The sequence below is a fragment of the Salmo salar genome, chromosome 20, assembly GCF_965601325.2.
Source record: "Salmo salar chromosome 20, fSalSal1, whole genome shotgun sequence".
Taxonomy (NCBI): domain Eukaryota; kingdom Metazoa; phylum Chordata; class Actinopteri; order Salmoniformes; family Salmonidae; genus Salmo; species Salmo salar.
Genome location: NC_138310.1, coordinates 12,333,430 through 12,345,729, shown reverse-complemented (window position 1 = coordinate 12,345,729; position 12,300 = coordinate 12,333,430). Strand labels below are relative to the sequence as shown.

The 12,300-nt window shown below is 40.2% G+C and overlaps 1 protein-coding gene across 3 annotated transcripts; it reads right to left on the bottom strand.

The window, feature by feature from the left end:
- Positions 1 to 323: 323 nt before the first annotated feature.
- LOC100196865 (noelin) lies at positions 324 to 11,966 on the bottom strand. Of its 3 annotated transcripts, none has more exons than XM_014160842.3 (6): positions 11,514 to 11,966; positions 7,743 to 7,892; positions 6,159 to 6,314; positions 4,726 to 4,945; positions 2,488 to 2,594; positions 324 to 1,522 (listed from the first exon to the last, which is right to left on the bottom strand). In XM_014160842.3, exons 1-6 carry the CDS (start codon positions 11,577 to 11,579, stop codon positions 845 to 847), a joined length of 1,377 nt encoding a protein of 458 aa, XP_014016317.1. In that variant the 5' UTR covers positions 11,580 to 11,966; the 3' UTR covers positions 324 to 844. The 3 variants fall into 3 exon arrangements, with proteins under 3 accessions (XP_014016317.1, XP_014016316.1, XP_045558911.1); XM_014160841.3 differs by lacking the exon at positions 11,514 to 11,966 and adding an exon at positions 9,331 to 9,665; XM_045702955.2 differs by lacking the exons at positions 324 to 1,522; positions 2,488 to 2,594; positions 4,726 to 4,945 and adding an exon at positions 5,134 to 5,689.
- Between the last annotated feature and the right edge of the window lie 334 nt (positions 11,967 to 12,300).

The following is a 12,300-nucleotide window of genomic DNA, read 5'->3' as shown; positions in this document are numbered from 1 at the left end:
CCTTAGAGATTACAGCCCCTATGTACATACAGTCATTGAATACTGGTCACTTTAATAATGTTTACATACGGTTTTACCCACTTCATATGTATATACTGTATTCTAGTCATGGCTCATCCTATATAACTACTGCTGTACACACTTTTTCAGATCATATACTGCCCGTACTATCTTTAGACACCATTATATGTCTATATATTTATAATCCGGTCTCTGACATTGCTCTTTCTCATGTTTCTTAATTTCTTAATGTATTTAAATGTTTCTGGATTATGTGTGTATTTATTTTTTTATTGCTAAGTATTACTACACTGTTGGCGTTACACAGCATTTCCCAAACTCAAGTGTTCTGGACCCCAAGAGGTGCACGTTTTGTTTTTTGCCCTAACACTACACAGCTGATTCAAATGATCAAATCTGATGATTAGTTGATTATTTGAATCAGCTTTGTAGTGCTAGGGCAAAAACCAAAATGTGTACCCCTTGGGGTCCCGAGGACCTAGTTTGGGAAACCCTGAGCTAGAAGCACTTAGTATTTTGCTGCGCCTGCGATTACGTCTGCACATCTGCGTACATTTCCAATAAACTTTGATTTGAGTTACATATCTCCCCTACTTTGTAAAATCTGTGGACCAGACCTGTGTTCAAATTCAGTTGATCTAGCCAAGGTTGATTGAGCTTGCCTGGTGCAATGGAACCAATATAACTGTTGCAAAACTTCAAACCCCGTCCATCTTGCACTCCAAGCAGGCTAAAGCAAATGCTAAAAATATTTGAACGTTATCAAATAGTATTTGAACCCAGGTCTGCCGTAGAATGAGAAGGTCACAGCATGGCTAGCTATCTACTGCTCCTGCTCTGAGCGAATGACGTGGAACAAGGTGACATTGTACAGCACTTGGTGACCATTATTCCACGCGTACAGCGCTCTGTCTTTAGGGTTATAGTCCAGCATGGAGATGTGAGAGTACTTATTCTGGAACGGTATGTCAATGTACTCGTAGGTGGACGAGTTGGTGCTGAAGGCATAGTACACCTTGGTCCCACCGGAGTAGCCATTGGTGACATATAGCGTACCACAGATCATGAAGGCCTCTCCTGCGCTCCTCTTGGGGTGATTGGTGGTCCAGCTCTTGACGATCTGCAGAGTGTTGGGGTTCAGTTTGCTGATGACAATGTTCCCCGCGTTCTGATTGGTGGCATAGACGGCCCAGAGCCCGCCTTCGTCCACCATGAGGTCGATGTCCGAGTGGCCTCCCCAGGAGTAGTGGTACATGTTGTTGTAGCCGGCGTAGTCCAGCTGACGTGACTTGCTGATGACGGAGGTCTTGAAGTCAAACTTGATGATTGTGTGGCTCTGGAACTTGTTGAAGTAGATGGAGCCGTTGTAGACCACCTGACCCGTGCCCGACCACGGGTGGGGGAGGCGGTGAGACGTGAAGTTGTCGGAATTCATAAAGTCGTAGATGGACATGTACTCCCGCACAAATCGGTTGTTGTGGTAGCCATCCATGTACCACACCTGGATAGGAGTACAAGAGCATTAAAGATTTGTCAATCTCAGGTACAGTGTGTTATTGTCAAATGTTCTTCTAAAACCATCCTGTAATATCAAATCATGGAGCGCTTGTGGTCTTTCTGCTGTAACCCTGAGATTAAATTAAGGATATCAAAGGTTTCCCAGACAGACTTTCTCTACAAAGCCAGGGCTTCGACCCTCATCAATCATTGAGAGCCAGTGTGGATGACTCAATTTATCTCTGATCTCTCAGATTTGCAGTGTTGCAGTTCTTGACACAAACTGGTGCGCCTGGCTCCTACTACCATACCCCATTCAAAGGCACTTAAATCTTTTGTCTTGCCCATTCACACTCTGAATGGCACACAATCCATGTCTCAATTGTCTCAAGGCTTAAGAAAATCCTCCATTAAGCTGTCTCCTCCCCTGCACCTACACTGATTGAAATGGCTTTAACAAGTGACATCAATAAGCTATAATAGCTTTCACCTGGATTCATGGAAAGAATGAATGTCAGTGGTATTCCTTAACGAACACAAGAATAAAAGTTCTGCATGATAACGAGTGATATTTTAGTATGTGTAACACATTCAAAAATAAAACAAAACGTTCATCCAATCCTGGGATTCATCTCTTATCAGACATAAGGTATACATAATATCAGACACCAGTTATCCCTAGAATGACTTATCTTACTGCAATGACAACCCAGAGATGTAAATACCTCCCATTGTTGTGGTGCCGGTGAGCTAATCCCAGACAGTGAGGCATGAAAACACATTACTGAAGTTCTAATGGGATCCATTTTGGTGATTTATGCTACATTGCTAGCTAACATCTTACATCTGATATTTTATCTTTCCTGAGGTTCCTCACAATTGAATAATTAACAAAACATGTTTTCGCTGACTTTGTTTTATGTTTATACTGTATAATAAATATGATAGGTATTGCAGAAGCAGACCTACCCTAGTGTCATCCTCAGGTGCCAGGGGGTCAGTCATCCAGGAGCCAAACCTTGATCCAGACGTCTTAATTGTGATTGGATCGCTGATTCCTGTCAGCTTCCCACATGCTGCAAGAGCCAAAGACACAATGCAAGATACTGCATTTATCTCTGTACTATCAATGCTGTTTATAGGTTGGAAAACAGTGTGTGTGTGTGTGCGTGTGTGTGTGTGTGTGTGTGTGTGTGTGTGTGTGTGTGTGTGTGTATAGGTCAGTGACCTTGATGTACCAACTATACTTGATATATAATTATGTTGAAAATTACATTTTCAATATGACTTGTTTATGATGACAAATCCAGCTTTAGTATTGCATTCTAGTGATCAGTTCAGTGATTTCTTCAGGTTTTGACATTAGTGTTTTAGCTGAAGGGCTCTCTAGCAAGAACTGTGTATATACTGTATACATGTGTATGCCAGAATCTGGTCCTCCTGCAATCTATTTCTGTGCCTCAGAATCAACGTTGGCTCACTAACTTTGGGCTTGTTATCTCTGTACAACAGTATCATTTCAATAGCATAGGTAAATGATGACTATGAATAATGGAAACATACTTTTAGGTTTTTACATAAATCACACACTCAATTACTCTCCTCTACAAATGCTATATTAAAAACAGGGACAGTAAGTGCAATATTCCATTTTGAATCAATTCACACTCACACCTCCCCCTCACTTCACATCCAGAAAAAAGTAGCAGCCCCCATTCTTCTTAGATAGTGTTCCGTACTATGTAACTCTTGCTATCTCCCATTGCTATAGTACTTGGAAAGTTAAAGCTGAGCACTTGAAACAAAAATGGATAATCCTCTCATATTGGAGTGAGACATTCTTACATTTCTAGGAATTTGCCAGTACATTAGCTATTCTTCCTCCCTACAGGGTCTATGTATTCCTATTGGTACACTCACCATCCTAACTGTCAATGCTACCAACAGTGCATGTAGCTGGCTTGATAATGGAATCATATAGTTGCGCGAAGGAAACTGACTTCAATGCATGTTGTCTTCCCTCGGTCTCATTCCTTACCAGTGTATTTCTTCTACATTTTACCTCCTAATGTTTTTTTAAACATGCATTTTGTACCATTCATTGATTTGCTCAGCCTTCCATCTACAGATGTAGGATCTTAATTTGATCACCCTGTCTCAGAATAACTTTCCTGCAAAAACATTGTTGTGTATTTGATGTTTAAAAAGGCTTCTGAAGTTTGTAATTTCCAGTTTGTAGTAACCAAATTTCCACTTTGAAGTTTCAGACTTGATATTCCCTTACCAAAAATGTATCAACCCCAACAAAAATGTAAATGAATTGTAATCCATATAATAATTAAAATGTCTTGTTGCTGGAGGATTATTTTACCGCTGTAGCAAGCTGTCTCAAATTAAGATCCTACATCTGTACTTTCAGCCTTTCACTTATTTCTGACATCAATCAAAGAAATATGGTGACAGGTAGGCTTTGTATCTATATTCCTTCCTGTGAACAACCCATGCAACAAGGAGATTACTGAAATAAGTAATCTGTCAGTTGTTATATCCTGTCACTATTTTTAGATGACTACCGCTACAATGGTATGTAGCTTTTAGTCAAGAAGTGGACATAATCTCATTAGCTCATTTCTGGCACACATAACATGATGTGCTAGTGATGTAATTCTGACTAAATTAGATTACATTAGCAAAAAGTAACTCAAATCACCGTTAACAACTCTAAATCCTAACGTGTTTAAATAGTGTCTAACTTGACATACTGTATGAGGACAATCTCTTTTTTCATCAACAATATTGTTAAGCATTGATGCATTGATTTGTGTGTATGAGGTAGTCATTGTGAATTTGTTCGATTACTTGTTAGATATTACTGAACTGTCGGAACTAGAAGCACAAGCATTTCACTACACTCGCATTAACATCTGCTAACCATGTGTATGTGACCAATACCATTTGATTTGATTTGCAGTAGGCATGTAAGTACATGTAGGAGTATGAATAGGAATAGGTGTAGTCAAGGCATCTTTGATTCCCTAACATGAGAGAATAACTGAGTATGTTAAAGTTGATATACTGTAGGGGTAGAACATGTAGGTGTGGTGGATAGATAGAGATCTGCTGGTGTGAGAAGAATAACTACTATAGCTCTGATTGGCACTTTGCACAAGGAAGAAAACGGGGTGTTTCGGTGTTATCTGAGCCTACCTAATTTTTGCATGCACGCACGAAGCCTCTCTTCAAGATTTGACACTCTGTTTTGTAGCTCCTCGTAGTCATAGGTTCCAATCTCCTCCTGGAGTTCATTTAGCACAGACGTCAGATTCTGGATTTCCTCTTTAAACTGCAATACCAATTTTGCATCAGCTTTGTACTCCTCCAACACTGGTATCAATGGTCTAAGTTCCTCCATTTTCGCTTTTATTGCCTGAAAGGTTAAAATAGGCTTGGTTCAGTGTTATGCGAGCAAATGGGTGTGCCACACCTGTCTTGCCCTACTCTGGCTGTCTCCCTATGGTGAGTGCAGAGTGGAACTAACACATTCAACAGTATCATGAGCGGATGTGACATCATCCCAAACATAAGCAGCATGAAACAAGTTCTCGGCACACCAAAAACAATTGGGAAAATATTTTATTTTCACCTTTTAAAATGCAACATCTTAGGCTTACATGCTTTCATGTCACATACAACGTTTTCTCTGTAGTAACCAAGTATGTATATACTAAATTAAACGAGATATGGAATTAGATAAAAATGTAATGAAAATAATAAAAAACGGAACAAAATCTATTAATGGAATGCATCTACAGTAACCTAAGTTACAGTAAGTAGCCTTCCCTGTAGCTCAGTTGGTAGAGCATGGTGTTTGCAACGCCAGGGTTGTGGGTTCGATTCCCACGGGGGGCCAGCACAGGAAAAAAAAATACAATGTATGAAATGTATGCATTCACTACTGTAAGTCGCTCTGGATAAGAGCGTCTGCTAAATGACCAAAAATGTAAATGTAAAAATGTAACATGCAGAAATGCAAAGAGCAGTGAAGGTTGGAGGTGCTATATTTCAAATAGAATGCATGGTGCAAATAGTCATTGGTCAAGTTCAGGGATAGAACACTGGGATTGAACTGCCTCTTCAGTCTCAGCAGCTTTATAATTTCCTAAAGTTAGCCCTGCAAGCAAAAAAATGAGATACTGTTGAGTGTTTAATAATCTAACTCGCTAGCCTATCTAATATACACACACAAAACGTGCAAGGGTCATCAGTCCCAGGGATGTTCATGACAGAACATAGCATAAACATGTGAGGATAGATGGGGAACACGCAAACGCACACACACAAACAAACATAAACGTCATCAGAATAGTTCATGACGTTTATTTTTATTTCCACAGACAAGAATTTAGGTGTAAGGGTTTCATTTACACCAGAGGCTGTATGTATCACGCTTCCCAGAGTAGTAGTGCTGATCTAGGATCAGTTTTGACATTTAGGCCTTTATGAACATTATATAGACAGGAAGGACCTGGTCCTACATCAGCACTTCTACTCCAAGACGCTTGATAAATATGGACCCATAACTCCACTTAGAGGACATGTCTTTGTACAATGTTGTCTATGTAAGAGCAATGTTGACATACCTTATATTGCCTGGCAATGTTCTGCTTGTGGTTCTCCTCCACCTGTTTAAACTTGGTCTCCAGACCTTTCAGCTGGACCTCCATTCTCTCCACGTATTGCAGGTCTCTCTGGGTCCGCTGGTCCAGCACCTGGATAGACTGGGTCATGTTCTGGACCTAACACATAAGAAACAATAAAAAGAATAAAGACAAAGACCTAAATACAGCCCCAAATATACTAGGAATCCTTGTTTTACCTGGGTTTGCATTTAGTGTTTCAGGGTCTTCCCAACAAAAAATGTTGGTGCATTGCACAATTAATTGTAGATATGCTATGGATGATTGACTGCAAAAAGTGTCACTGTAATCTCTAATGTGCCTAGCCAGACATTACAGTGATTCAAGTGCTCAAGAGCAACATACTGTTATGTGGACTTGAAGAGCAAGCGAATCAGAAAGATCTACATCCGGGATAGGGATTGAGAGTTTGCTAACATAGACTACCGGTTATAAGACAATGTCAGATCATACACTACTGTTCAAAAGTTTGGGGTCACTTGGAAATGTCCTTGTTTTTGAAAGAAAAGCAAATTTCTTTGTCCATTAAAATAACATCAAAATGATCAGAAATACTGTGTAGACATTGTTAATGTTGTAAATGACTAGGCCAGCATCCCGGAGTTGCCTCTTCACTGTTGACGTTGAGACTGATGTTTTGCGGGTACTATTTAATTAATCTGCCAGTTGAGGACTTGTGAGGCGTCCGTTTCTCAAACTAGACACTCTAATGTACTTGTCCTCTTGCTCAGTTGTGCACCGGGGCCTCCACTCTTTTTTCTATTCTGGTTAGAGACATTTTGTGCTGTTCTGTGAAGGAAGTAGTACACAGCGTTGTACGAGATCTTCAGATTCTTGGCAATTTCTCGCATGGAATAGCCTTCATTTCTCAGAACAAGAATAGACTGATGAGTTTCAGAAGAAAAGTCTTTGTTTCTGGCCATTTTGAGCCTGTAATCGAACCCACAAATGCTGATGCTCCAGATACTCAACTAGTGGCCAGTTGTCAGCTGTGCTAACATAATTGCATAAGGGTTTTCTAATGATCAATTAGCCTTTTAAAATGATAAACTTGGATTAGCTAACACAACGTGCCATTGGAACACAGGAGCGATGGTTGCTGATAATGGGCCTCGGGAAACCTATGTAGGTATTCTATTAAAAATCTTCAGTTTCCAGCTACATTAGTCATTTACAACATTAACACTGTATTTCTGATCAATTTTATGTTATTTAAATGGCCAAAAAATGTGATTTTCTTTCAAAAACAAGGACAATTCTAAGTGACCCCAAACTTTTGAACGGTAGTGTATAAAATGATAATGATGGGAAATGAATATCGGCAAAATCCTGCAGGGTGAACTGAATTGCTATTCTCAAGGAACCATACAAGTGAGTGACTCCTATCCTCTGTCCATAGGCTGTTACTGCTGAAAAGAAGATGTCATGGTATTAGTGGTGCAACTGGTGAATGATGTTTGTTCTAGTGGAACTCTGATAACAGGAGGTAATGGGTACAGTAGTACGTCATGCTACATGGGTGGTTACTTTTTCTAGCAGCTGCCGGAGCTGTTTGGTCCTGGCGTCCCGCGAGCACATGGTCTGTTGAGGCGCCACCACGGTGCAGACACAGCGGCCCTCTGTGTCCTGGGCTGAGCTGTACACCTGCCATGACTCCTCAGGGTTGGCTGGCAGCACCTACGAGAGAGACACACAGACAGGGAGAGAGATGATAAGACAGACAGACAAGGACGGGGCCAGACAGGGAGAGAGACAGAGATGAATGGAAAAGGGTTATTCGTGTAATGATGGGATGTGACAGTATTTCCATTTCCATACCATACTGTACTGGCTCTGACATGTTTTTTTTCTTCTTCACATTGTCCTTTCCCTCACCGTTGCACCGTTTCAGCAACTGTGGAGAATCGTTTACCAGGCCAGTACAGTCCAGCTCGGTTTGCCTTGGCTTGGCAAGGCTCACCTTAGCTCAGTAGTTTAAGATACACCACATCACTAGTAGCACCACATCACTACTCATTTCTAAAACACATTCGCTTACCAAACAATATAATTACATTTTGGGAGGTTTGGACAAAAATCATGATCTCTGCAGAGAATTTGTGCTAGTTTGAAGCGGAATCATTTCACCACAGGGATTTACATAACCTTGTTCCAAGATGATGGAGTATGATTACGCAAAATGGCATCTGTAGTTTTGAACCTTGCAGTATGCTCCACCCTATTCTTCAACAATCAAACAGATTGTCCACATTCTGAAGACAAAGGGGCTGGCAAAAGGATATAACATCAAATTGAGGGAAACATCTTTGTAAATCTACTCAAATAGCTTTTGCTAGATTGTGATAATATCAAGTCATAATCTAGTACTTGTAATGTTTTAACATGATTTAATCTGTGCCGTTACATTTTCAACCCTCCAATAAAGTCATGAGGTAGAGTCATTCAATTAAACAGTCATTGCCTACTTAGCAACACACATTCAGAGTAATAATTAGATACAGAGGCTGGTTGAAATGTGGATTGGTTTAAGTTTTACCACTACATGAAGCCAGAGCAATATAGATATGAATAGAAATATGGCTCTAGATGTAGCCTGGCAATTAGTGACATGCAGCGTATTATGCTAAGATCCATTATGTATATAATATGCCACATTAGCTGTTAGTATATATAATGGTTATATACTGTTGCTCTTTATATTAAAATACATTAGTCACAGTTTTAGAATTGTTATTATTGTCCATCATTGGACCACATTACCACACTTATTTACAGTATATCAAGTTCATCCATTTAGCAAAGAATATGTGAAAGTTATTGTATGGACTACACTAAGTTTAACAAGAATAGTAACAGAATTATTAGCAGTTTATTATATGTTCATGGATAGGCCTACTCGTTTGGCAATAGTCACTACACTCAATTTTCCTCTCTTTTGATGCACAACCAAGAGCAGCTTTTTTCTTTAAATTAACAACCAACATGATCAATTATAGGCATACTAATACATTTTTCTTTACTCTTTTTATTCGTGCTAATGGCACAAATGTATACTCGCAATTTGTCCTGAGTTGGGTATATGATTCTAATGGTTCCTGAATCAGCTGTCACTCACGCCTGTACTCCGGTCTGCTTTCCCCCCTGACTCTACCAAGAGCTTGTTGGTGTTGAGTCCCACCAAGGTCGGTAGTGTCTGCGACATCCAGTTAGTGATCATAGCCATCGTGCTAAGCACCACTCCAATCTTGAGTAAAGGCACCGACATATCTGCGCTTTCTTCGTATTACCAAAATCTTCATTGTACACATTCCAGTGGAGAACTAACTAGGCAAATAACATTGCCAGTCATTTGATGCAACGGAATGGCTGCAACAGCGGACAGTCTGGGTTTGAACATGTTTGGATGACAGGTGGAGGTTCTGCTCTCTTCAAAGGCGACTGTGATGATGCGGTTGTTTTAAAATGTGAAGCCGTTCTCCTGCAATCACTCTCGAGTTTATAAAATGACGGATTTCAGTCGCCTCTCCCATTCGCTGGATACCCCCGCCCACCCAGCACGGATCGATAAACCGTCAGCTAAAGTCCGCGGTGCCACGCTTTCGAGCTTGCCACAACGAGGCAGCATTATGCACCTTTCCACCTTCTATACCAAATACAAAAGAGTATCTTCATGTACAGGGGAATACTACATGTAAATAACATGACTTCAGACTTTGAAGTCTATGTGTGATATAATCAAGTTAAGCATGAAACCCCACAAAAGCAATTGAGACAAAACGAGCCCAAACGAACCTAAACTAAACGGCATTCTCAGACTGAGTGGTTACTTAATAATAACAGTGGCTGGATGACTCTATGGGGAGAAGAACTGGATGAGTCCAACCACATTGAAACCCATCAGCATCAACTATCCACAAGCGCTATAGAAAGAGTTACCAACCACGTGCAGGGATATCTAGGGACATTCCGCCACCTTGCCGTTGCAAATGATATTGCACGCGCATTTGTAAGATACTGTGTAGCCTAGTAGTGACATAGCCGCCATACCAGCTTCAGGAATGTAAATAAGAATGTCAATGTGTCATGACTATTTGAAAGCACCAAATGCCTTCAACTAATCCAGAGTTTGATGATCAGTGGATTAGTGTAGAACAAAAGCTTGAACACCCTGTTAGTGTCCAAGACTGTCGGAAAAGTAGGTGGCATTGTGGCAGCCAAGGGGAGGCGCTGTGTCACCGTGGAGTGCAAAGCATCTCTGAACCGAGAAACAATTATTTGAAAAGAAAATTGAGATATTAAGAAGAGCATGTTCATGCAGACCAGCATTACAAATGAATACCAGTTATTAATCATAGCTATTAATCATAACAAAAATTCTCCGTTTTAAAAAAAAATTGTTTCCCATTTTAAATAGCAGTTTATTATTGCTGTGTTGGATGATTTTTGTTTGCAGCTTTCTGCCTGTAGGATCAATGTAAAGAGATTAGGCTATTCATGTTACAATTTGGGGTAGAATCTGGTTTATGCAATACTTGTTAAGCTTTCTTATTTAGCCTTTCCACTGACATACTAAACCAATAGGCTACAATTCGGACTAAATGAAACTGCAGTCACATGTTATCAGCGTGTTTAATAGATATTCTCAAAACAGCATTACTCAACTATGTATGTAAAAGTGCCCTACTTCTGTCATTGTGAAATGAATAGTTGACTAATTTGATGATTTTTTGCTCGCTGTCTATAGAATCACTTCTCACTTCTCCAAAATAAGTCTTCAGACATGCGGATATGCATAGTCACACCAAGAACCCCCTGAGTGGGATATGGACTCCGCAATGGGCTGAAAGTTGAACAAGATTTACCCAAAGTCTCAGTTCAAAGTAGGCTCTCCCTGCTAATGCCATGTGATTAACTTTCATTCAGTCGTTTTGCGCGCTGATTTCGACTTCGATTATCTCACACATAATTGGAATTAATATATAATTAGTTAGATGAATTGCATGTGAAACAACAATTTAAATATTTCAATGTAGCCTAGACTATTTAACTGATTGTCTAATTGTTGTTCTAGACAATCAGGAATAGATAGCATACAGTTTGGCTATAGAAATGCCTCGGTGGGTGCGCATAAGCGCTTATCAAATTTTTCGGGGGATGAAATCCCTTTATCGTCTCTATATCATAATATATTTAAATTTCTAAACCTACATCGTCTTTAAATAGATAATCTGTAGGATAATTCACAAATCATGGTTTAAGTATCTTAAATGGGGAGTAAAATGGCGTTTATAAACCTACTTGGGTGAGTTCAGTGCCCATCAAGACGAGGAGGGTGAGACTCAGAAGCTTGCTTGTAGGCTGCATCTCTTGCCTCCGATAGCACCAGATCCAGTACTTTCACATGCAGATTGTCTTTTCCACTAAGGTCTTCTTCCTCTTATACGTGTCGTCTTGCAATCTTCGTTGCAGAGCTGAGCACTAAAATAAAGGTAAATAATAAATCTGGTGAGGTGCCGTCACTGCATGATGTTCAATGCATCTCACTCAGTGCGTTGTGCTGAAGATCCTCTTCCCTATGTCCTCCTTCTGTCAGCCACCTCGCATGCGAAACATGGAAAGAAAAAACATAAAGCTTTCTCAAATCACAACTCCAACAGCCTTTAGTCAAAAGTTGGCTCCGCAAAACAAGCAGAGGGGTCGAGCTAAATCACGACAATGCGGGAAGGAGCTAGCCGTGGTGCTGAAACCGGATGTGACTGGAACTGGAGTGGGAAATTCAATAATTATTTGGTGGGTTTGGCCATTAAAGGGAGATGGGGGCCGGGGCTCATAGAAGAGAGAAGAGAATGGCGCTCATGGTTCGTAACCTGTAGAACTAGCCGACATGACAAAAAATGATATAGAACAAATGAAAGTATTATTATAATGTAGTAGCCAACATAATGATGGGTTCTGGGATCTGCTGAGATATATATAGTAGTAGTTGTAGGCCATAGCAGTATTCCAGTATTGGTGTTTGCTACAGAATACTTCTGAAAATAAGTTAGCATGAAATCATGGCATCCATCAAAAGCATAGGCTACCC